General features: G+C 43.3%; 1 protein-coding gene and 1 pseudogene across 2 annotated transcripts in view; both read left to right on the top strand.

The window, feature by feature from the left end:
• Positions 1 to 237: 237 nt before the first annotated feature.
• msraa (methionine sulfoxide reductase Aa) overlaps positions 238 to 26,687 on the top strand; it is a 385,986-nt gene continuing 359,536 nt past the window's right edge. The window contains exon 1 of one of the 2 annotated variants that reach the window (XM_078541424.1): positions 238 to 415. In XM_078541424.1, the coding sequence (XP_078397550.1) occupies positions 298 to 415 (118 nt within the window). In that variant the 5' untranslated portion in view covers positions 238 to 297. Of the gene's footprint in view, positions 416 to 26,025; positions 26,222 to 26,687 lie in introns of those variants that run through there. The other variant, XM_078541426.1, reaches the window with a different exon arrangement.
• Positions 17,855 to 20,030, top strand: LOC144680265 (uncharacterized; annotated as a pseudogene).

Genomic DNA, 26,687 nt, shown 5'->3' with positions numbered 1-26,687 from the left:
GGGGGGGGGGGTGGGTGCTGAGAGAGAGAGCTGGCATTCCAGGTTCTAACCAGTCGCTGCATAATAAAGTTTCACAAAGTATTCTTACCCTAAAAACCTTTGTTAATAAACAACAAAAAAAAAAAATCCTTTCTGGAAAAGAGAGAGAGAGAGAGAGAGAATGCAATAAAACAGATCCTGTGCTGCTAGCTGCAGGGCAGGAAGGGCAAGGCGTGACCTGTGTAAAGATTACACAGGCCTCACTCTGGGCTGGGCTGGGCTGTGTTGAACTTTCTCACATGATTTTTCTTGCCAGAGATGCGGATCTGGCAGCGTTTCCTACTGGACAGAATCGGGTTTGGAATGGCTTTCCCAGCTCACATGCTATCCAGAGAGCGAGCCTGTCCCGGCAGGAGCGAAGCGCTCAAAGTTTCAGGTACTCGACCCAACTTTCAGTAGATGATGCGAGTCACAGTGTCTTTATTTTTTTGGGGGGGGGTGAACAGGAAAAGGAGAGAGTGTGTGTGTGTGTGTGTGTGTGATTGGCCCTAACCCTCCCCCTGCTGAGTGGAGAAAGGCGCAATCGCGACAATGTGTCAGTATAAGTAGCGAGTGTAAGAGGAGGAGCCCCAGTTCCGCAGCCTGTCCCTGTCTGTCTGGCTCTGTAGCGGCCGCCGCTGCTCCTGCCCGGCTCCCGGGGCTCGGAGCCCGGGCTCACTCTCACTCTCTGCCCGCAGGAACTTCCATTCCAACTCCCTCTCCCCCGCAGCCGCCCAGCGAGAGGCTTCCGCAGCTGGGTGCTGCAGGGTGTGTGTGGGGGTGTGTGTGTGTGTGAGGGTGGGTGGGGGTGTGTGTGTGTGTGAGGGTGGGTGGGGGTGTGTGAGGGTGGGTGGGGGTGTGTGAGGGTGGGTGGGGGTGTGTGTGTGAGAGGGTGGGTGGGGGTGTGTGTGAGGGTGGGTGGGGGTGGGTGGGGGTGTGTGTGAGGGTGGGTGGGGGTGTGTGTGAGGGTGGGTGGGGGTGTGTGTGAGGGTGGGTGGGGGTGTGTGTGTGTGAGGGTGGGTGGGTGGGGGTGTGTGTGTGTGAGGGTGGGTGGGGGTGTGTGTGTGTGAGGGTGGGGGTGTGTGTGTGTGTGTGTGTGTGTGGGGGTGGGCTACAGCTTCCAAAGTGACCCACTGCTACCCCCCCTTCATTCACTCACTCACTCCCCCATTCATCATCAATTTCACATCCATTTCACCGAGACATTGACGAGCACCATGATGTGTTATGTCACCCAGTGCGATGTGAAACATGTTTGGATTTTATTTTGTCTGATTGCCAAATCCCATGCCGTTTTTAAAAAAAAGAATACTCTTGTTTTGGGTTGGGGGGAAAAAGTGCTAACTTTTCAACATGTGTATTTATATTTGGAATTTAGAATGATATCGCCAGTAGGATTTAAAAGGGTAGCAATGTCATGTTTTTTTTTTCTGTAAGACTTCTCTCCTGATGCTGTGGTACCTTGCCAAGTGAGCATGACTCATACCTGAACATTGATGTATGCCCATTCATGAGGCCCTTGTTGCATCACAATAGATTCATATATAACAGTTTTCTACAGGAACTTGGTTAACACAACAGCTCTTCTGGAGATCCATTCAAATCATCTGCAAACGCATTGTGCTTTTAATAAAGTTTTTCCACTATTTTAAACATGTTTTCTCATGTTGGTTGCATATCACACTGAAAGGCACAGTGGACTTGAAATCAGCATTCCTGTGAGCTAAATTGTACCCAGCTTGTTGCTAATCAGTATTATTCACTATCTTTACCCTTAAACTAGTTGGATAGTATCTATTAACTGCTTCCAGTTTCAAATTTGTGATCTATACAATAATGTGGAAATACTATCAAATCAGTTTTTGGGGGTGATCTGCTTTTTATATCTTGGACAGTATAACTACATTTAGAGCCTACCCCATCTGCATTCTGTATCTTACTCCGTCCTGCCCTATAATGTGCAATTAATTCCTCATTTTTGCATTTCGTTCAGTTTCAAAAACAGAAGCAATACTGCAATCCACTTCTCCATTTGAAATTTTTCATGTTGGCACTCCAGAGTCTTTAGCACAAAAATCACAAAAAATCTTTGGTGCAGTACTGAGGTTATGCAGCACCGTGAGGCGCTGCTGTCTCAGAGGCATCACCTTTCAGATGAGACATTAAACCCAAGTCCAATTGGCTCTTTCAGATGGACGTAAAAGATCCCAAGGTGCTATTTTGAAGAAGGGCAGGGCCGTTACTCTGTGTCCTGGCCAATATTTATCCCTCAATAAAAGTCACAAAAACAGATTATCTGGTTTCTGTGATATTGCTGTTGAAAGGAGCTGGCTGTGTGCAAATTGGTTGTCATCCTGCATTACAACAGGAACTACATTTCAAAAATATTCATCAGATGTAAAGCACTATGGGATATTCTAAGGTTGTGAAAGCTGCTATATAAACGCAAGCCTTTCTTTCATTAACAGTGCCAGCATTTCTTTCTACTTTAAATATTTATTTCCTGTAAGTTTTCTACTAAAGTAGGCCACCAATAGCCAGTGGCATAGGGCAGACAAATTTGGGTTTCCTATTGGTTAAAAATCATAAATTATTGAATCAAAACAAGTGCCCAAATTAACCATACTAGTCGATTTCCTGGGCATCTGATGCATCTGTCATAATTCAAAGTGTTGCACGTGCCAAGTCGCTGTCACATTTGCATCTGATTGGTTTAATCATCAATGATGAACATGCTGAAACAAGTACAATGCTAACAATCAGGAACTGTCAATCCACATAAAACCCACCAATTTGTTTCAAAACTACCATAACAGAAAGAAGTATCCAATTGCTCCAACCATTTTTGTCTCCTTGGGTAGGAGACTGCACAGCTTTTAGGGAGAATACAATTAAAATGTTAGAAGAATAGAAAAAAAATCAATTTTTAAAGCTACCCATAAAATTGACCAATTCAAGCACTAAGTGTTTGATCTTTTTTCCCTTTTTTTTCCCTGTAGCTTGTAATTTCCACTTGAATCTTTTTCCCTGAAATGCTTTCTTTAGACTTTTGTGTGGTCTCCGAGCTGCCTCCCTGTCCTTTAGATAATGTTATGTATCCTCTGTTTGCAGCATTTCAATGGAGGCTAGAGTTATCTACTCTTTGTTAGAGGGATACAGAACCAGTATATCGACATTAGGCTCGCCCAAGATTTACTGATAACTTGCCATGATGGTGCTAAAAAAAGTTGCAGTTATCAGAAGTAGTGTTGGCTTGATACTTTTAACTCTGCACATTGCAGTAAGGTGACGGGAATGGATGGTGTTGAGTTTGGTTTTTGGGGATTGTGCCTCTGTCTTACCAACCTGGCTCCTTAAACAGACAAACTAACAACCCTACAAAAAAATAGTTACTGGGTGTTTTGGGTATAAATACTTTTCTAACAACATCACTAGATCAAAATGGTCTTATTCATTAAGAGCAACTAAGTAAGGGGCCACTGTGTTGTGGGGAGACATTTTGGTGTGTGGAAGTGGGAGAGTGGTGCACATCTCCAACGAAAAAACTTAGAAAAGTTTGTAAGAGGTTTTCCCATAAGTAGTGAAATAGGTGTCTCTTAATGGATTCCCAGAAAATAAATAACGTTTCTTCACTTCTGGTTGCATTTACAACATATGCAATTAACCTTATATTTCAAAATACCTAAATGATTGTCAGCACTACAGCCAGAGAGATAACCAAGACATAGAAAATTTTAAACTAGAAATGAGAGATGGAGAATTTCAAACTAAAAAGCACAAGAAGTGTGACATACATTTTACTTCTCAATGAGGTATTTTATAATGTTGTGGTGCCTCTTGCCAGCAGAGATCTGGAAACTGACATGGGAGTGTACAGACATGGACCCAGAATATTTTTTCGAGATAAAACAAGGAAAATCTCTTCTATTTTGCCTACTTGATTATTTAAGTGTATGGGGAAAGGGTATCTCTGGTTGAAGAGCTGGTGCTGGCATGGGTACCCTGGACTAAATAACTACCTTCTATGCTGTAATTTCTATAATAGCAGTGGATGCACATACTTCTCCCATTGGCAATACTGTCATGTTTCCAATCAGTGAGGGCTTGTTGTTCATTGGTAATTCACTGCTGGAGGGAAAAAGCCATTTAATAAATAGTAGCTGTGGTAACTATTATGGGATCTTCAGGTCCTTTGCTGTTAGTGGCTTTCCTCTTTCACTGTTGTCAAGCCACCAGTATTACACTCAGCATGTTGTCAATATTGTAGAAAAAGTAGTCAATTTAATTTTTAATCCATTTTTTTTTACTGTACCTAGGTTCAGTGTCCAACTGTTAACTGAGTTTAAGACTTAGACTTTGTGTACTGCTGAGAAAAGAGACAAGCCAGGCTTTTCGTCTTGCACTCATCAGGGCCCTTCGAAAGAATATCAATACAAGGGGAAAACAACCTGTATGAGAAGAGAGTGCTGATTGGACTCTGATTGGTAGAGGCATTGTCATGGAGAATGCACCAATTTATGGTGACTGGCAGTTAACTGCCAAACATTGTTTGAAATTTAAACCAGGCAGCTTGATCCTGATTGGTCAAGGCTTTGCCCTGAGGAATAAGTCAGCGAATGTGCATACGAGTTCTTTCTGTCTGCAAAGAACAGGGCCCTAATTATTAATGTAAGTAGCTTCCACAGGGCCCTGTTCTTTGCAGACAGAAAGAACATATACACACATTGCGCCTGTTTCAGCTAAACAAACTAAGTGACAGTTTGCTGACTCGTTCCTCAGGGCAATTCCTTGACCAATCAGGATCAAGTTGCCTGGTTTAAATTTGGGATGAAGGGTCACTGGGGAGATGTGGCCCTCAAAGTTTTTCACCTAACCCCTAAACTTGCTGTTTCCATTTCCATGGTAATTGTTACCCACAAGGATAGCAAGAGATAGCTTGCTTTAGAATTTACAGTTGTCTTCATATTTTCTTGGGTAGTTTTGCTTTGTCAATATTATTTGAAATATTTTTGTGTTGAAAGTACGTCAACAGTGCATTTACCAAAATAACTTTATGTTAAAGTTTTAGTGATCTTCTGCGACAGGCATAATGAATGTATAATGCATTACTTGTGGCAGTATTTAGCTCAACTTATTTTGTTCTACAACAATGAATATGCAAAGGGATGTCAGTTCTTTGGAAGGGGTCGTGTGGTATTTAATTTTTAAAATATTTTTTGAAAATTGTAATGTTATCAGCTTTAATATACTTTATTCACTTCAATTTTGAATGTTTTGAAATAATTTTTGTCCCTAAATGACCCCAATTAACTCATGGAAATTGCAGCCAATTATTACAAGTTTATATATCAACTTTTGAATGTGGAGATGATGTTTCATGCAAAATCTGGCAAGTATAATGAGTGCAAACTGAATTATCGGTGATAAATTTGCTGCAATTTTCCCTTGAACTAAATTTACATTTCAATTAATTTAATTCAAAATATATTAAAATGAAAAGAAGGTGTAGGGTATAGGAAGTATGGAACGACAAGTATTTCAAAGTAATTTGCCCTACTTTGAAGGAAAATAACTTCAATTTCTTCAAGTTTTTTTTTCTCTCTGTATAACTATTAGATTATCAAAACCTTTATCCACTCACTAGAAGGATTGCTGAATAGAATGTTAACAGGTTGACAAGTCTCTGGGGTGGGGTGGGTGGGGGGAAGGTGTCTGCAGCGTTGGAGGTTTATCATTTAGTTACTTGCATTTAACACTGAAACTAGAAATGTGAGTGGTTTGTATGCTATTGGATACACAGATGGCCTTCTGGATGAATACATTTTTTTTTGGTGTCACAGGTAGAGAGCGCTCTGATAGATTAATAAGCTTTTAAAATAGAAATGTTCATATGTTAGCACTTTTATTATTGGCGATGTTCTTCACATTTTTGATTTCCTCATGTATTTTGCATCATGCACTGTTCAAATTCTGTGCTTGTATTTCTGCAAAGGCAGAAACAATATCAATAGCTGACATTTTTGCAACTTTCAGAAGTATCCTTCCACTTTCTGAATTCTGGGCTAATGTGGTTAAAGGATGCAGTACTGTATCTATTCAAAGTGAAGTAATCTGATTTCTTATTTTGATTTTGTGGGTAAAACTCATTGGACTAACAAAAGGTTGGTCTAATATGCTCATAAATTATATTATAACACAGATATAGAGCCACAATTATGCAGAGGTGAGAGTGACTGCTTTTGACATAAAGGCCGCATTTGACCAATTGTGGCATCAAGGAGCCCTAGCAAAACTGGAGTCAATGGGAATCGGGGAAGACTCTCCGCTGGTTGGGGTCATACCGAACACAAAGGAAGATGGTTGTGGTTGTTGGAGGTCAGTCATTTCAGCTCCAGACATCAGTGCAGAGTTCCTCAGGGTAGTGTCCTCGGCCCAACCATCTTCAGCTGCTTCATCAATGACCTTCCTTCCATCGTAAGGTTAGAAGTGGGGATGTTCACTGATGATTGCACAATGTTCAGAACCATTTGCTACTCCTCGGATACTGAAGCAGTCCATGTCCAAATGCAGCAAGACCTGGACAATATCCAGGCTTGGGCTGACAAGTGGCAAGTAACATTCGTGCCACACAAGTGTCAGGCAATTATCATCACCAGAAGGAGATGATGGCTAATAATGTAAATTTTTGTGTATCAGTGAGTTCCAAGTAATGTTCTGAGATAGAGTTCAAAATGCAGGATAAGCAATGTGTGAATCTTTGGTGATTCATCCACATTGCTTTTTTTTTTGATTTAATACAGAATTGGGCATGGAAGTGTAGTAGTTGTGCTGCTGGAATAATATTATAAAGAACGGGAGTTAAAGTCCTAGCATGGACTAGCTGCACTGCTGGGGGTGCTGACTTTCGCATGAGACACTAAATTTTTAGAAGAACAGAGGAATTATCCCCAGTGCCCTGGCGGATATTTATCTCTTAATCACCATCACGAAAGCAGATTATGTGGTCATTATCACACTGCTGTTTGTGGGAGTTTACTGTGGGCAAGCTGGCTGCTGCATTACAACAGTGACTACACTTCAAAAAAGTACTTCATTGGCTGTAAAGTGCTTTGAGCTATCCAGTGGTCGTGAAAAGTATTATGTAAATGCAGATCCTTCTTTCTTTCATGAATTACCTGTGTTTTCTTTTAAAAGCTAGTATCAGTAAAAGTGACCATGAAGCTGTTGGATTGTCATTAAAAACCCAAATGGCTCTCTAATGTCCTTTTAGGGAAGGAAACCTGCCATTTTTAGCAGTCTTGCCTATATGGGTCTGCAGTCCCACATCAAGTTTGACTTTTGACTGCCCCCTAAAATGGCCAAGCATTCAATGATTTAGAGATGGATAATAAATGCCAACCTTGCCAGCGATGCCCAAGTCTTAGCAATGAGTTAACAAAGAAAGGAATATTGTGCTGCAGTTGTAGCAGATCTTGTATTTCTGACATAGGCATGGATGTCTGGCTCAAATGCCATTTGCCTGATACTAATTATATGTCAGGAATTTCATGGGAATTGCTTCCACTTGGATGTCATAACTTCACCGGAGGTGCAGTGGAAGTTCTGTGTATAACCAGAGTTTCCACTACCCATCCAGCAAAGTTATGGTGGTGGAGCGGGACAGGCTCCAAGGAAACTCCTGGTCATTATCATCTTCTAACTACTGACAACTTATCCAATTTCCTCTTCTGATTGTTATTGAAGGCAGACCCTATTATTGAGAAACTCTGTCATTATGACAGGACAAGCATCTCTCACAAGTTGCCACAACTCCAGTATAATGTAGATATTTTATTTAGGGTCACTTGAATGATTAGTTGCCTCTTCTAGTGGTCTTGTAATACTTCCAGTGGGTGAAGATTGCATTCCCTTTGAACCAAAACCTGTAGTCTTCTGGTTTTCTGTCCCCTGAAGAGAGGTCCTAGATCGCTAGTACCCACTGCAATTTCATCCCTCCCAGCCACTCTGGAAGAGGATATTATTACCATACTGCACTCAGGCTGAACTCAGTTCAAATCCAGTAACTAGATTAATTTGTAGAAATTTAAACAAAATTGAGTAAGTTTGGCACATAGATTGGAACATAAGTACTCCATTCAGCCTCTTGAGCTTGTTCCACCATTCATTTAAATCATGGCTAATCTGTAACATAACTCCATTTGCCCACCTTTGTTTCCTGTTCCTCGATGCCCTTGCTGAACAAATATTGATTGATTTTAGCCTGGAAACTATCAGTTGATCCAGTATCCACAGCCTAGAATTCCAGATCCTTACAATCCTTTGTATGGAAAACAGCTTCCTCCTGATTTCACTCACAATGCGCAGGCTTAAATAAAACATAAAATGGTAAAAGGCCTGAAATTCCCCTGGGGCTCTCCTGCTTGCCCTGCTATAACTCAGGCGAGCAATTGATGAGACCTCCAGGGAAATACTGTAAACGGCCATTTTTGGGTCATTTTGTGGAAGTGTCTACTCTTTGCTCTTGACAGCATCAAATAGTGAGCGTGTCTCCTTACCGACAGCCTGTAAATCCACCTCCAGCATTCGTATTTAGTTCAGTTTTACTTACCAATGCCCTGACACCCAACCTTTCATGTTTGTTTGGCAATAGGTTTATTTTTCTAATTAATCTTTACATTTTTTGGAATGTAGCTTAATGCTTTTATTTCTGACAACCCCATATCTGCATTGCCACGTGATGTTCACACAACCCAATCGATGTTTTCCTGATTTGTTAACACTTTTCTATATGTAAGTTGAAGACAAAAGCCCATCTTCTGGAATCCAGAAGCCATTTTGAATCTTCATTTTAATTTCACGCAGAATGCAATAGGCTTGTTAGACATGCAGAAAACTAGTCACCCCAATGATAGTTTATATCATGATATAAAAGCGAAACACTGTGGATGCTGGAAATCTGGAATAAAAACAGAAAATGCTGGAAAATCTCAGCAGGTCTGACAGCATCTGTGGAGAGAAAAACAGAGTTAATGTTTTGAATCTGTATAACCCTTCAGAGCATTTACAGATAGTTTACATCACTTGCGTTGTACTGATGCTAGAAGCAAAAGATGGGTTTTCATTGGTGCATGCAAAGTAGGGTAGGTATGATGTTGCTAAGTAAGGCCAGGTTTTGCCAAGGAGTTGCCATATTACTTAAACAACACCAACAACTTGCATTTAAATAATACCTTTAACACTGTAAAATATCTCGAGAAGCTTAACCACTATTACTGACACATATTCTAGAAACTTTCACTATTTATTTGCGCAGTTGTAGCTTTAATGATTTTGTTCTGATCTTTGCAGAGACTAGTAACTGGAAGTTCAAATCTCTCTAAATGTTATTAGCTGAAAGTATGACATGACAAGATTTCATGTTGTGAAACTTTTACTGTAACAAACTACTAAAAAAACACTATTGGCTGAACACCATGTTCTTTTTGCAGGCAACTTATACTTTAAACGACAGAAAGTGATATTCTCTTTGTATACTCCTTAACCATTGCCTGGAATTTACAATCCTTTTAGCAAAAAGTCCACGGTTGCTACCAGCTTCCAACGGGTTCTCGTTGGTATCGCCATTTCGCCAAGCAGTAAGTGAACGTCCCCAGGCACTTTCCCCAGTTTTTGGAGAGTTTGTTAAATCCAGCACCAGCAGTAACTCCTATTCTGATGATTCTTCTACCCCCTAGCCATGTTAGGACGAATCTCCTGAAATCTTTAGATGGCTCCTGGATGCGTCTCTTCAATTAGCGACTGCCCCCCTCCCACTTCTGGCTATGGTAACTTGCAAAGCCAAGCAGCCTCTTCCCTCTCTACAACTACACAGAACTGTCTCTCCCTGTGATATTCATTGATTTGTAGGAAAGCCTGTAACCTGATCTCAAAAATACCTTCCTCTGCCCTCTTCCTGGTGGCGATGTGAAACACATTAACTAACACGTTAACATTCTAGACAGAAATGATAATTAGTTATCCTTGACCCCAATTCTTTTTCATCTCACAAGTAAATGGACTGTTTACAGCTCAACTATTTAAAAGCCAGTACCTTCAGCACTTTTCTGGGACTTTGGGAGACTCCGAGAATACTCGTAAACTCAGAGGCCGCTATCCTTTTCTTCAAGTGTAAATACCTTGCATCTCCTTCTCAATGAAACAATCTAACCCTCCTTTGATCTCTAGCAAACAAACCATGCAGACTTAATGTCAGGCAGACTGCAGAAGTGTGGAAGAGGGAGGTGGTGGCGCATGTCCCCATGGCGAATGTCACTGGACTAGCCATCCAGAGGACCAGGCTAATGCTTTGGGAGCACGAGTTCAAATTCCTCAAATGTGTCTCTTCAACTAGCGACTGTCTCCCTCCCACTTCGGCTGTGGTAACTTGCAAAGCACCCTCTTCTCACTCTGCTGACTACTGTCTCTCTTAAATTACTGTCTCTCTTAAATTCAATTAGTAACTCTGGAATTAAAAGATGGTCTCAGTAATGGTGACCATGAAACCATTGCAGATTGTTGTAAAAACTCATCTGGGTCACTAATGTCCTTTAGGGAAGGAAATCTGCCATCTGACCTGGTTTGGCTGACATATGACTTCAGACCCACAGCAATGTGGTTGACTCTTAAATGCCCTTTGAAATAGCTTTGAAATAGCCACTCAGTTGTATTAACTGCTGCAGAAAAGTCAGAAAAGAATGAAACTGGACGGGCCACCTGGCATCGACCTAGGCACTGGAAACAACAATGGAACACCCAGCCCTTTTGACCTTGAAGAGTCCTTCTTCACAGAATCACACAGTGCAGAAGAGGCCCTTCGGCCCATCGAATCTGCACCGATACATGGGAAACACCTGACCTACCTACCTAATCCCATTTTCCAGCACTTGGCCCATAGCCTTGAATGTTATGACGTGCCAAGTGCACATCCAGGTACTTTTTAAAGGATGTGAGGCAACCCGCCTCCACCACCCTCCCAGGCAGTGCATTCTAGACCGTCACCACCCTCTGGGTAAAAAAGCTTTTCCTCACATCGCCCCTAAACCTCCTGCCCCTCACCTTGAACTTGTGTCCCCTCATGACTGACCCTTCAACTAAGGGGAACAGCTGCTCCCTATCCACCCTGTCCATTCCCCTCATAATCTTGTTCACCTCGATCAGGTCGCCCCTCAGTCTTCTCTGCTCCAACGAAAACAATCCAAGTCTATCCAACCTCTCTTCATAACTTAAATGTTTCATCCCAGGCAACATCCTGGTGAATCTCCTCTGCACCTCCTCCAGTGCAATCACATCCTTCCTATAATGTGGCGACCAGAACTGCGCACAGTACTCCAAGTGTGGCCTCACCAAGGTTCTATACAACTCCAACATGACCTCCCTACTTTTGTAATCTATACCTCAATTGATACAGGCAAGTTTCCCAAATGCCTTTTTCACCACCCCACTAACATGCCCCTCCGCCTTCAGAGATCTATGGACACACACACCAAGGTCCCTTTGTTCCTCAGAACTTCCTAGTGTCATGCCGTTCATTGAATACTTCCTTGTCAAATTACTCCTTCCAAAGTGTATCACCTCACACTTTTCAGGGTTAAATTCCATCTGCCACTTATCTGCCCTTTTGACCATCCCGTCTATATCTTTCTGTAGCCCAAGACACTTAACCTCACTGTTAACCGGCCAATCTTTGTGTCATCCGCAAACTTACTAATCCTATCCCCCACATAGTCATCTATGTTGTTTATATAAATGACGAAAAATAGGGGACCCAGACCCAGATCCCTGTAGTACGCCACTGGACACTGGCTTCCAGTGACTAAAGCATCCTTCTGTCATCACCCTCTGTCTCCTACAACTAAGCCAATTTTGAATCCACCTTATCAAACTACCCTGTATCCCATGTGCATTTGCCTTCTTTATAAGTCTCCCATGTGGGACCTTGTGAAAGGCTTTGCTGAAATCCATATAAACTACGTCAACTGCACTACCCTCATCTACACACCTCATCTCCTCCTCAAAAAATTCAATCAAATTTGTTAGGCATGACCTCCCTCTGACAAAGCCATGCTGACTATCCCTGATCAAACCTGTCCTCTCCAAGTGGAGATAGATTCTCTCCTTTAGAATTTCCTCCAGTAGTTTCCCTACCACTGACATAAGACTCACTGGCCTGTAGTTCCCTGGCTTATCTCTATAACCCTTCTTAAATAGCGGAACCACATTAGTTATTTTCCAGTCCTCTGGCACCTCCCCCATGGCCAGAAAGGAATTAAAAATTTGGGTCAGAGCCCCTGCGATCTCCTCCCTGGCCTCCCTCAGCTGTCTGGGGCACAAATCATCCAGACCTGGATATTTGTTCACTTTTAAGCTTGCCAACACCTCCAATACCTTGTCACTCCCTATGTCAATTTGCTCAAGAACCTCGCAGTCTCTCTCCCCGAGTTCGATACCTTCATCCTCATTCTCTTGGGTGAAGACGGATGTGAAATATTCGTTCAACACTCTAGCGATGTCCTCTGGCTCCATCCATAGATTGCCCCCTTGGTCCCTCATGGGCCCTACTCTTTCCCTACTTATCCTCTTCCCATTGATATACTTATAGAATATCTTGGGATTTCCCTACTTTTACCAGCCAAAGCTTTCTCATATCCCCTCTTTGCTCTCCTAATTGCTTTCTTAAGCTCCATCCTGCACTTTCTGTACTCCACTAATGCCTCTGCTGATTTGCTTCCCTTGTACTTGTTAAAAGCCTCTCTTTTCCTTCTCATCGTAACCTGAATATCTGTGGTCATCCATGGTTCTCTGGGCTTGTTACTCCTTCCTATCACCCTAGAGGGAACATGTTGAGTCTGTACCCTCCCCATTTCCTTTTTGAATGCCCCCCACTGCTCCTCTGTAGATTTCCCCACAAGTAGCTGCTCCCAGTCTACCTTGGCCAGATCCTGCCTTATTTTACTAAAATCCGCTCTCCCCCAATCCAAAACATTTTTTTGCAACTTGTCTATTTCTTTGTCCATAAGAAGCTTAAATTGTACCATGTTGTGGTTGCTATCGCTAAAATGCTCACCCACCACCACCTCAGCCACCTGTCCAGCTTCATTCCCCAGGATTAGAGCCAGCACTGCGCCATCCCTTGTTGGACCCTCTACATATTGACCTAAAAAGTTCTCCTGTACACATTTCAAGAAATCCACTCCATCCAAGCCTTTAATACTATGTCTATCCCAATTAATGTTGGGAAAGTTGAAATCACCTATTATAATTACCCTATTGTTACTGTTTTTACATACCTCCGCAAATTGTACACATATTTGCTCCTCAATTTCCTGCTCACTATCTGGGGGTCTATAATAAACACCTAACAACGTGGCTGCCCCTTTTTTATTCCTAAGCTCTACCCACAAAGCTTCATTCGATGCCCCCTCCAAGATATCATCTCTCCTTACTGCAGTAACTGACTCCTTAACTAATAATGCAATGCATCGTCTTTTACCCCCTCCCCTGTCTCGCCTGAAGATCCTATATCCCGGAATGTTGAGCTGCCAATCCTGCCCCTCCCTCAACCATGTCTCAGTGATGGCTACTATATCACAATTCCACATGTCAATCCTCAACCTTAACTCATCCGTTTTACCTGCAATACTCCTGGCATTAAAGTAGAGGCCACCCAGCCTTGCCTCACTCCCTTGAAGCATATTGCAGCTGTACTCCCTCTGACTTGATTGTTTTACTGTATTATGATGTGTCCCTATTCTGCTAACATTCTTTGTCCCCTCCCCGTGCTGAATTGGTTTAAACTCCTTCCAACAGCACTAGCAAACCCACCCACAAGGATGTTAGTTCCGCTCTGGTTCAGATGTAGACCATCCCGCTTGTACAGGTCCCATCTTCCCCAGAAGCGGTCCCAGTGATCCAGGAATCTAAAACCCTCCCTCCTGCACCAGCTCTTAAGCTATGAAAGAAAACTAGCGCAAAATGTAAAAACTGATAGCAAAAGCTTCTACAGATATATAAAAGGAAAGAGAGTAGTTAAAGTGAATGTTGGTCCCTTGGAGGATGATACTGGGGAGTTAATAGTGGGGAACGCAGAAATGGCAGAGACGCTTAATCAATATTTTGCCTCAGTTTTCATGGTGGAGGACACTATTACCACTCCAATAGTAACAGGTAGCGCAGAGGGTATAGAGAAGGAGAAACTTAGAACAATCACCATCACTAGAGAAAAAGTACTGAGCAAACTATTGGGATTAAAGGGTGACAAGTCCCCAGGACCTGATGGCCTACATCCCAGAGTCTTAAAGGAAGTGGCAGCGGAGATAGTGGATGCATTGGTAATAATATTCCAAAATTCCCTGGATTCTGGAAAGGTTCCAGTGGATTGGAAAAATGCGAATATAATGCCCTTATTCAAAAAGGAGGGGGGAGGCAGAAAGTAGGAAACTATAGACCAGTTAGTTTAACATCTGTCATTGGGAAATTGTTGGAATCCATTATTAAGGAATTGGAAAGTCAAAATGCAATCCATCAGAGTCAGCATGTTTTTATGAAGAGTAAATCATGTTTGACTAATTTGCTAGAGTTCTTTGAAGATGCGACAAGCAAAGTGGATAAAGGGGATCCTGTAGTATATCTGGACTCCCAGAAGGCCTTTGATAAGGTGCCGCACAAAAAATTAATACACAAGATAAGATCACATGGAGTTAGGGGTAATATATTAGCTTGGATAGAGGATTGGCTAACCAACAGAAAGCAGAGAGTCGGGATAAATGGGTCTTTTTCTGATGGCAAGCTGTAACTAGTGGGGTGCCACAGGGTTCGGTCCTTGGGCCCCAACTATTTACAATCTATATTAATGACTTGGATTCAGGGATAGAAGGTACTATAGCTAAATTTGCAGATGACACCAAAATAGGTGGGAAAGTAAGTTGCAATGAAGAAATAAGAAATTTACAAATGGACGTGGACAGGTTAGGTGAATGGGCCTAAAATCTGGCAGATAGAGTTTAACGTGTATAAGTGTGAGGTCATCCATTTTGGTCAGAAGAATAAAAAGGCGACTTATTATTTAAATGGAGAGAAACTTCAGGATGCTTCAGTGCAGAGGGATCTGGGTGTCCTCGTGCATGAATCGCTGAAAGCTAGTATGCAGGTACAGCAGGTAATAAGGAAGGCAAATGGAATATTGGCATTTATTGCAAAAGGAATAGAGTATAAAAATAGGGAAGTGTTGTTGCAACTGTACAAGGCATTGGTGAGACCGCACCTGGAGTACTGTGCACAGTTTTGGTCCCCTTACTTGAGGAAGGATGTAGTTGCACTGGAGGCGGTTCAGAGGAGATTCACTAGATTGATTCCAGAGATGCAGAGCTTGTCTTATGAGGAGAGATTGAGCAGTTTAGGCCTATACTCTTTAGAGTTTAGAAGGATGAGAGGAGATCTAATTGAGGTATATAAGATGCTAAAGGGGATAGACAAAAGTAGACATGGAGCGGATGTTTCTCCTTGTGGGGCGTTCTAGAACAAGAGGCCATGATTTTAGGCTAAGGGGAGGTAGATTTAAATCAGAGATGAGGAGGAATTATCTTTCTCAAATTCACTACCTCAGAGTGCAGTGGATGCCGGGACACTGAATAAATTTAAGGAGGAGGTAGACAGATTTTTAATTAGTAAAGGGTTGAAAGGTTAAGGGGAGAGGGCAGGAAATTGGAGTTGAGGCCAAAATGAGATCAGCCATGATCGTATTCAGCTCGAGGGCCTACTCCTGCTCTGAGTTCTTATGTTCTTATGTTCTAACCTCCAGCATCACATTGTCAACGCTGATAGATGAAGGTATGGCAACATTCTGGACCATGACATTTGTCTACCTGTTGCTGATGGTCAAACCAAACTCTTTACAGGTGTGAGAGTGCCTGTCCATTTGCCGCTGAAGGTGTTCCTCGGTATGGAATGATAGTGGGTCATCATCAGAGTAGAGCATCCTTTATCTTGGATCTCAGGTGAGCAAGGCTATACAGCTTTGTCATTATGGTATGTAAGTAGACAGCCCCTGTGGAGGTATATGGCAACAGCAAATAGAAGAATATGTCAGAGTGTCCGTGCCAGAATACAACCCTGTTTGACCCCACTGCAGATCAAAATGGGTTCTGAGATTGCCCATCATAGCTGACCTTACCCATCATGTTGTCATGGCAAAAGGAGATCACATTGAGCAGCTTCAGCAGGCATCGAATTTTCTCCAGCAGCTTAAATAAATCACCTCTGTTCACATGGTCGAATGCCTTGGTGAGACTGATGAAGGCAAAATATAGTTGTCCCCTTTGTTCCTGACATTTCTCTTGCAGCTGCTGGACTGAAGATCATGTCAGTGGTAGATCTTCCAGTTCTGAAGCCACACTGGGATTTGGGGTAGATGCATTCAGCCAGGATCTGCAGTCTGACGAGGACAACACTGGCAAATACTTTTCCCATGATGCTCAGCAGGAAGATGCCCTAACAATAGTTGCAATCGCATGGAGGAGCTTAGCAAAGCTATTGACTCACTTGCTATGTGCTAAGCTCCAGGTATTGATCTTATACCACCTGAGCTCATCAAGCACATGAAAACTGCACTCCTGCAGTGTCTGTACAAACCTCTCTGTCTCTGCTGGAGGGATTGGGCAGTGCCCCAGGATATGCGTGACGCAAAGATTGTGACCCTGTACAAGAACAAAGGCATTCACAGCGATTGCAACAGATTCAATCAGAATAAAAACAGAATTACACAGTGGGGGTGAATGAGCAGATCAATAAGAGTACCAGCAACAAATATTCAGGTCAATAGTTTGAAAGCATTATTACAGTTATGAGGTTGATAAGATATTTATATCTTGAGACTATAGCTCTAAGCTCAGGGTAAATGAAAGGGGTCATGTGATCTGTATTTTTATTGTTTCATGGGATGTGGGCATTACTGGCGGGGCCAGCATTTATTGCCCATCCCGAATTGCCCTTGGAAAGGTGGTGGTGGTGAGCTGCCATCTTGTACCACTACAGTTCATGTAGTGTGGGTACATCCATAGTGCTGTTAGGTCGGGAGTTCCAGGTTTCTGACCCAGTAATGGTGAAGGAATGGTGATATAGTTGCTGAAAAAAGAGACATGTCTAAGCTTTTCGCCTTGCACTCATCAGAACGCTTGCGAGAATACCAATATAAGGGGAAGACGATAATTTATACTAAAAGAGTGCTGATTGGTTGGTAAGTGGCATTGCCATGGAGAATGGAGAACTGATGGTGACTGACAGTTTAACTGCCAAGAATTGTTTAAAATTTAAACCATACAGCTTCACTCTGATTGGCCAAGGCATTGCCCTGAGGAATGAGTCAGCGAATGGCTGTCACTTATTTTGTTTAAGCTGAAACAGATGCAATGTGTGTACCTGTCTGCAAAGAATAGGGCCCTGTGTATTAATATATGTAGCTTCCAGTACACAAATGTGCCACACAGTAAGCCCGACTGACAATCTTAAATTGGTTGTCAGCGTAATTCTTAGCACATTGAGGATTATTTAGCAATTGTTGTCCAATCGCGGGGTCACATCTAATGTTGGACACTGTGTTTTGAGTTTTGCAAGCACGGGCTGGTTGGGTACGGTCTGTACCCTATCTATTGTGAACAGCGGAAGGGACATTGCTGTTTGATACGGTCCGCCAGTCTTGGGGATGTATGGCCTACCTATCTAAGATTACACTAGCACTGAAATTCATACACCACAAAAAGCCAATGACGTCTGCGCTGGCTCAGCCGTGTTCATCAGATGGGTGATGGCCATATACCCAAAGACCTTCTGTACAATGAACTGGCTACTGAATTATGACCTCCTGGGTGCCCATTCCTCCGCTAAAGACACCTGCAAGTCAGATATGAAGATGGTGGTCATTCCCAGTGATAACTGGGAGACAGTCACTGACGGCCGTGACCTCTGGAAACTGACTGGAGGGGCATTGGGAGAGGCGAGCAGATACGTAAAGCTCAGCTGGTTGAGAAGGAGGGCCCAGAGAAAACTGAGGCCAGTAAATCCTGCATCTTCTCAGCCCACTGTCTTCCTCTGCAGCAAATGCAGCAGGAACTGCCATGCTGGAGTGCGGCTCCTGAGTTGCTACCAGGAAATCCTTAACCACAGAGTTGACCACCACGGTGCAAACCGTGTCTCAGGAGATGGAAGGCTGCCACCACCATTGTATAGTGCCTCTCACCTCCTCAGGACATCCCAAAGTGCTTCACAGCTGATGCTATAATCACAAAGTATGGTTTCTGCTGTTATGTGGACTATCACTCTGGCCTGCTTGAACACAACAAGGTCCCACACACCAAAGACTGATCTATTTTTGATGGTATTGCTTGTTGACTAGGACACTGGAAGAGTTCTCCACTCTTTAAATTGTGCCATTATATCATTATTTTTAAGCGCTTCATTCAAAGGTGGATTTACAATGAAACACTGTGTGTGGCACGGGGTCCCCAAAGGACAGGGGTGCCCCAAAATGATGAGTGAATGCTGAACTATTGAAAGTGCCTTCTTTCAGCTGAGACATTAAACTGTCTGCTCAGCTGTATATATAAAAAAATAAATGGCCAGGCAGTGTCCCCCCCTCCCCTCAAGACACTAAAACAAACCATTATGGGGAGTGGAGGCAGAACGCGGGCACACGTCTGCCCAGTCTTTGCAAGAGCATGACGAGATGATGGCCAAACTTGCCAACCAAGAATCTCAGAACCTCCAGTTATGGCAAAAGCTGTCCGGTCTGAACCACTGACTTGAAGAGCTGGAGGAAGCCAACAACAGTTCACAGAAAAGCGAGGAGGAGCTTCAGGAATTGCGGGCTAAAATTAGCCACAACTCCAACCTGAGGTGGAAAACCTGCGGAAGCGGGTACTGGAGATGGAGGGTAAGGGTTAGGAAATAACCAAGGAGGAAGATTAGGGCACGGAACTGAAGAAAAGATTGAAAGACGCAGAGCTCCAGAGAAGGAACTTGAAACTGGAAGTGGAAAAACTACAGAGAAAAATGGTCAATCTAGAAAAACAGGAAGGTGCTTATAACAAAAGCAATTTGGAATGTTCCCAGCTGCATGTTAAGCTGCATAAAGAGAAGAATCTGACCAAAGACTTAATCAATGAGTTGGAATTAGCGAAAGGCCGAGTGAAATAACTCGAATTGTCAGAAGCTAGAGTGGGGGAAAAGTGAATTCATCTTGAAAAATGACTTGACCAAGTCGAAATCTTTCATCGTGATGTTGGTGGACAAGAGGAGAGGAAGAGCAACAAGTTAATGACCTTAATAACAAGCTGAAGCAGGAACAAAGTAAAACAACACAGGTAACAGAGAAACTGACCGGACAAAACAAGAAGCTTTTGAAATAGGAGATGGAGGAGAAAGTATCCACCCTCCTCGATGAAAAGAATGAATTGAAGGTGAAACTCAAAGGAGAAGAGCTAAAGTCAAATGATCTGGACTTTGAGTTGGCTTGTTGAAGAAGAGGCTTCACTGTGTAGAAGAGGCACTCCAAAATCAAGCCAAGTAAGAACTCGAGAAACTTTCAGGAGAAGCTCAGCTGGACAATAACAAAATTCAAGAGCTCACACTGGAAATAGAGCGATTTGAAGTTTTGATTGAAGCAGTTGGAGGTGGTTGAAGGTGACCTGATGAAGACTGAGGATGAGTATCCCCAGCTTGCGTGAAACTTCAAAAGCGAACAAGCCAAAGCAAACCTCCTGAGCCGTCAGCTGGAAGAAAACAACAAGCAGATGAGCAAAGGCAAGGCAATGGAGAAAAGTGAAACCCTGAGCGAGGCTGGGGCTCGGAATCGGTTCCCAGTTGAAAAGGCCAGAATTCGAGAGTTGATGGCAGAGGTCCAGGCAATAAAAGAGCAAGTTCACGAACTGATGAACGAGGAAGACCAGCTTTGCCAGCTGCAGACCAATTATTCGGCTCTCTAGAAAAAACTCCAACAAGCAGAGAACAAAAACAGGATTGACAGCTCAACATTCCGGGATATAGGATCTTCAGGTGAGACGGGAGGGGGTAAAAGAGGAGGAGGAATTGCATTATTAGTTAAGGAGTCAGTTACTGCAGTAAGGAGAGATGATATCTTGGAGGGAGCATCGAATGAAGCTTTGTGGGTAGAGCTTAGGAATAAAAAAGGGGCAGCCACATTGTTAGGTGTTTATTATAGACCCCCAGATAGTCAGCGGGAAATTGAGGAGTAAATATGTGCATAATTTGCGGAGGTGTGTAAAAACAATAACAATAGGGTAATTATATTAGGTGATTTCAACTTTCCCAAAATTATTTGGGATAGACATAGTGTTAAGGGCTTGGATGGAGTGGATTTCTTGAAATGTATTCAGGAGAACTTTTTAGGTCAATATGTAGAGGGTTCAACAAGGGACAGCGCAGTGCTGGACCTAATTCTGGGGAATGAAGCCGGACAGGTGGCTGAGGCGGTGGTGGGGGAGCATTTTAGTGATAACAACCACAACATGGTACAGTTTAAGCTTGTTATGGACAATGAAATAGACAAGTTGCAAAAAAATGTTTTGGATTGGTAGAGAGCGGATTTTAGTAAAATAAGGCAGGATCTGACCAAGGTAGACTGGGAACAGCTACTTGTGGGGAAATCTACAGAGGAGCAGTAGGGGGTGTTCAAAAAGGAAATGGGGAGGGTACAGACTCAACATGTTCCCTCTAGGGTGATAGGAAGGAGTAACAAGCCCAGAGAACCATGGATGACCAGAGATATTCAGGATACGATGAGAAGGAAAAGAGAGGCTTTTAGCAGGTACAAGAGAAGCAAATCAGCAGAGGCATTAATAGAGTACAGAAAATGTAAGTCGGAGCTTAAGAAAGCAATTAGGAAAGCAAAGATGGGATATGAGAAAGCTCTAGCTGGTAAAAGTAGGGAAAATCCCAAGATATTCTATAAGTATATCAATGGGAAGAGGATAACCAGGGAAAGATTAGGCCATTAGGGACCAAGGGGGCAATCTATGGGTGGAGCTAGAGGACATCGGTAGAGCGTTGAAGGAATACTTCATCCTCATTCTCTTGGGTGAAGACAGATGTGAAGGTATGGAACTCGGGTGGAGAGAGACTGCGAGGTTCTTGAGCAAATTGATATAGAGAGTGACAAGGTATTGGAGGTGTTGGCAGGCTTAAAAGTGAACAAATCTCCAGGTCTGGATGATTTGTGTCCCAGACTGCTGAGGGAGGCAAGGGAAGAGATCGCAGGGGCTCTGACCCAAATTTTTAATTCTTCTCTGGCCAGGAGGCAGGTGCCAGAGGACTGGAGAACAGCTAATGTGGTTCCGCTATTTAAGAAGGGTTGCAGAGATAAGCCAGGGAACTACAGGCCAGTGAGTCTCACGTCTATGGTAGGGAAACTGTTGGAGAAAATTCTAAAGGAGAGAATCTATCTCCGCTTGGAGAGGCAAGGTTTGATCAGGGATAGTCAGCATGGCTTTGTCAGAGAGAGGTCATGCCTAACAAACTTGATTGAATTTTTTGAGAAGGTGACCAGGTGTGTAGATGAGGGTAGTGTAGTTGATGTAGTTTATATGGATTTCAGCAAAGCCTTTCACAAGGTTCCACATGGGAGACTTATAAGAAGGCAAATGCACATGGGATACAGGGTAATTTGATAAGGTGGATTCAAAATTGGCTTAGTTGTAGGAGACAGAGAGTGATGACAGAAGGATGCTTTAGTCACTGGAAGCCAGTGTCCAGTGGCGTACTACAGGGATCTGTGCTGGGTCCCCTATTATTTGTCATTTATATAAACGACATAGGGGGGGTAGGATTCGTAAGTTTGTGGATGACACAAAGATTGGCTGGGTGGTTAACAGTGAGGTTAAGTGTCTTGGGCTACAGGAAGATATAGACGGGATGGTCAAATGGGCATATAAGTGGCAGATGGAATTTAACCCTGAAAAGTGTGAGGTGATACACTTTGGAAGGAGTAATTTGACAAGGAAGTATTCAATGAACGGCATGACACTAGGAAGTTCTGAGGAACAAAGGGACCTTGGTGTGTGTGTCCATAGATCTCTGAAGGTGGAGGGGCATGTTAGTGGGGTGGTGAAAAAGGCATATGGGACACTTGCCTTTATCAATCGAGGCATAGATTACAAAAGTAGGGAGGTCATGTTGGAGTTGTATAGAACCTTGGTGAGGCCACACTTGGAGTACTGTGCGCAGTTCTGGTCGCCACATTACAGGAAGGATGTGATTGCACTGGAGGGGGTGCAGAGGAGATTCACCAGGATGTTGCCTGGGATGAAACATTTAAGTTATGAAGAGAGGTTGGATAGACTTGGGTTGTTTTTGTTGGAGCAGAGAAGAATGAGGGGCGACCTGATTGATGTGTGCAATTATGAGGGGCATGGACAGGGTGGATAGGGAGCAGCTGTTCCCCTTAGTTGAAAGGTCAGTCACAAGGGAACACAAGTTCAAGGTGAGGAGCAGGAGGTTTAGGGGGGGATGTGAGGCAATACGTTTTTACCCGGAGGGCGGTGACGGTCTGGAATGCGCTGCCTGGGAGGGTGGTGGAGGCGGGTTGCTTCACATCCTTTAAAAAGCACCTGGATGAGCACTTGGCACGTCATAACATTCAAGGCTATGGGCCAAGTGCTGGTAAATGGGATTAGGTAGGTAGGTCAGGTGTTTCTCACATGTCGGTGCAGACTCGATGGGCCGAAGGGCCTCTTCTGTACTGTCGATTTTGTGAATGGTAATCCCGGCTGAGCTAAGGAGGTGATACTGCCACAGAAACAGGCCCCATCACAGGGCCATTGGCTTCATTGGAAAGATGGTACCTGCAGTGAGGCATCTCTCCAGTATTTGAATGCAAGTTCCACCTAGTTTACATGCTGAAGCCCTGGAGCGGATGTTATAAATTTGAAAATGAAATCCACAAAATAACGTAAACATTCAGCAGGTCATCACTATCTGTGGAAAGAATAGAAGAGTTAACAGTTCAGTTATAGACACTACAGGAGAAGTGGAACAAATTGCAAAAGTACAGCATTTTAAAAAAAACCTACATGCACACTAATTTTATTGCTGCTTGCCTTTTAGAGCATAGTCCCTCAATCAAAATTTATACAGTTGTCCTCATGACTGCTCTCCAATCACCTTTCTCCTTCCCCACTCCTGGCCCTGTTTAATGTTTTTATTCGAAGATGTTCCAAGCTGCTGTCTGTTGATCCCTGCAGTGTTAATGTTCCCTGCAGTCAGTACTACGAGATGCATGAGAGTGGGTAATTTTTCTCTGCTAATTTCTCCCCTAGGACCGCACAATTCAAGCCTGTGTGGAATAATGTGTGAGGGATTGGAGAATCTGGTATCGTATTGGGAGATTTGGCAACGAGTCTTACACTTACGCTCCTGTGCAGGAATTAGAAAATTCACAAGTACAGGACAAAGAAAGGACAAGTGGTTCATTTTCTCTGCTCTGTTCCTGGGGAATACTTAAAATGCAAAGCAGAGGGAAGAGGATGGAACCTTGTAATATTGGGGCACTCTGCCTGTGCCCTTTTTGGGATTATAATTGTACGGTAATAGGTGTGAGGGACATCATGACATGTCGGGCTTCATTCTTCCATGTCCGTGTCCAGGTGGAGCAGGGGTGGAAAATTAGCTGCGTTTATTAAGAAAGCAAAATAGTAATGTCAGAGCAGGGTTTTCGCAGGGTGGGCCGACAATCCTCTCTCTAACGTCGACAAAAACATGTATAGCTTTATCATTCAGCTTAATGCTGTTTATGAGATTTTGCAAGTTTGCAAAAACGATTGCCATTAACACCTATGACAACAACTTGCATTTATATAAAACACCCTAAATAATGTATTCTGCACTTTAATCCTGACTGTATGTGAAACACTTTGGGATTCTTATGCGAGACATGGTAAGAGGCTAAAAAACTCAGCGGGGGTGGAATCTTATCAGTGATGTGCCATTCCTGACACCGGAACCGGAAGTGCACACCACTTCCCTCTCTTGCTTTTTGCTGTTTCCCTGATGATTACAGTAAACATGTAAATCTCCGGCGGTGTGCATGGGAGATATGGGAGATCATGTGGCAGAGGAAACGTTTCAGTGGTGAAACCTGCAGTCAGCTGACAGTGCAGCAGCTATGGGCTGGCTATACAAGAGCCTCCTGGACAAACAGAGGTTCTTCGTCACGGCCACAACTTTCCCACCCAGCTCCATCGCCAGTAACATCATATTTATCGAGAGCACAAAGATGGTACGGGTGTTTTTTCAAATTGGAAATTTCATTTGTAGATATTTCACAATACACTGGTTTCACTTTATTCGTGTTTGCATCGTCATTATTTGTTGGGATTAGCTTAGTCAGAGACTAAAAGTACAGGCACGCCTCGTGGTTGGCACACATTGATACTTACAGGGGAGTTAGGGACATTTCCTTTATTGTGGAAGAAACAATGTGTTTTTTGTTGGCTCTTTATTGAATGTTCATGTTAGTGTTCAGTGTTGCACTTACCACTCTGTGGGCCATGGATGAGCATGTAGGCTCAGCTGGCCCATCTTCTATGTGTTGTAAAGGACATTGTGCAAGATCACTCTCAATGGGGTGAATAGAAATGTTGTCGGTGAACACAAAGACCTTTAAGGACTCTGCCAGCCAAGACCAAGATGGACCCACATTTGTGCAGTACTGACACCACCCTTCAGGCCCCACATTTTCTTACTTTTGACTGACTGATGTGCCCCCAGCCCTCCCACCCCCACCACACACCACACACAGGAGACCAGGCTCTTCTCACTTCCCTCCTCTGTGTCCCTGACCCCAATCTCTGTGCTCCCTTGGATCCCCCTTCCACCCCTCCGTGCACCTGAACCCCAATCTTTCAACCCTCACCCCCCCTCCCCGCCGGCCCCCGCCAACCCTGACTCTCTTATTCCAGTTCCAAACCCCCATGCAAGCTGCCATTCTCCTGCTCCCCTCCCTTGTACCGCTGACCTCAGACACAACCCCACAAAGCCGACTGGTGCACGCCATCTCTAACTGAACAGTAATTGGTTGCCACAACGTTCTCATGCGCTGCTGACTTTATCTTGAAGGTAGGATGCAACAACAAAAGGTTTTTTTGCTAATGCGTATTCATGGTGTGCACATGTATTACAAATGCGAATCCACCACAGGGCAGCATGGGGCCTGACGTGGTGCTGACTTAATCTCTGCATCTCGAGCTGTCAGGAAATCCAAAATTTTGCATCCCGCCTCATTCAGTCACCCCACATGCCATGTTTCCCACTCTTGCAGGCTCCATAAACCTCCCCTCCCGCCCCCCACCAAATCACACTATGTATTTTCTTTGATGTTTTGCAAGTAATTAAAATGAGCAACTTTAGCATTGATCATCACTGATTGCAAACACAGCATTAACTGATTGTGGATTTATTTTGGTTTATTTTGTATGGGTTATCCCATGTGCAGCAATGCAGATGTTGCACTCCGTGGATAGGCCATTGTTAAGTAGTTGTGACAAATCCTGTCTTCCTATCCCCAATATTTTTGTATGATACCTGTAGCTTATGGCACCCACTGAGTTTCATCGGCTAAGTGCTGTGTTATTCTTGCAGTTTTAAAATGGAATAATTTTGTGTAGAACCAAGTGGAATGTGAGCAAGTATCAGGGAACGCTGTTCCATGTGGATCTGGTCGTCTGACTCTACCCAGTACCGACTAGGCAGCTCCAGAAATCTACCCTCAGCATCTCTATACACACACACAGCCGGCAACAAAAAAACTTTCTGTATAACTGAGTCATTGGATTGATAACCACGCTCAAGTTTGAAGTATCTCCTTTTGGCAAAGCAAGTGTCTGACTAATCAGTAATCAGCATGCTGCAAAGGGCTCTGCAGTACTGCTGGCTGCACCATTGGTTGGGGGAGGGGTGGGCTACAGCATTGAACATTGTTCATCTAAATTCACTTAAATACGTAAGGGGGAAGCACAGGATACTGTAGCTGTTAACCTCTTCACGCCTATTTCTGGGTATGATTTTTTTTTTTTGCTTTGCAAGGCAGTACATTGTTTTTAAGCGGCATTTCTGAAACGTACAGATTTTAAGACAGTAGGCCCCAAGGTGATGAATGGAGGGGGTAAGTCAGATCTTTAAAGCACAGTCGTCTTCGAAGTAGCTGTTTCCTGCTTAAGCAATTTTTTTGTTTTTCAACTGCAGCATTATAATCGCCGTCTGGATTTAGTGACACTTGCCCCTTTTAACACGGATGATCAGTAATCGTGGGCTATGTATCTGTTAAAAAAAGGAAAACATCAGAAAAGAATTTAGGAGTTGCCTTCCCCATTATTTTAAAGCCGTAAATTCTAAGGGAAATGGCAGTTTCCTGGTTCGCACCTTCTGTGACTTTGTACTTAAATCACGTAGCAACAAGTAAACAAGTGACATGATGATAGAACAGGGGGTATGTTGTGCTCCTCATCAAATATTCTTTGTTCAGGAAACTTGATACACGTCAGCTGTTATGTGTAGTAAAACCTACATGAAGGACTGACTTGTCTACGTCATCGCACAGTGAACTGTACCAAAGGCTTGAATCAGTCCCT

This window comes from Cetorhinus maximus, chromosome 5 (genome assembly GCF_964194155.1).
Source record: "Cetorhinus maximus chromosome 5, sCetMax3.hap1.1, whole genome shotgun sequence".
NCBI lineage: Eukaryota > Metazoa > Chordata > Chondrichthyes > Lamniformes > Cetorhinidae > Cetorhinus > Cetorhinus maximus.
This window is presented reverse-complemented; position numbering and strand designations above follow the sequence as displayed.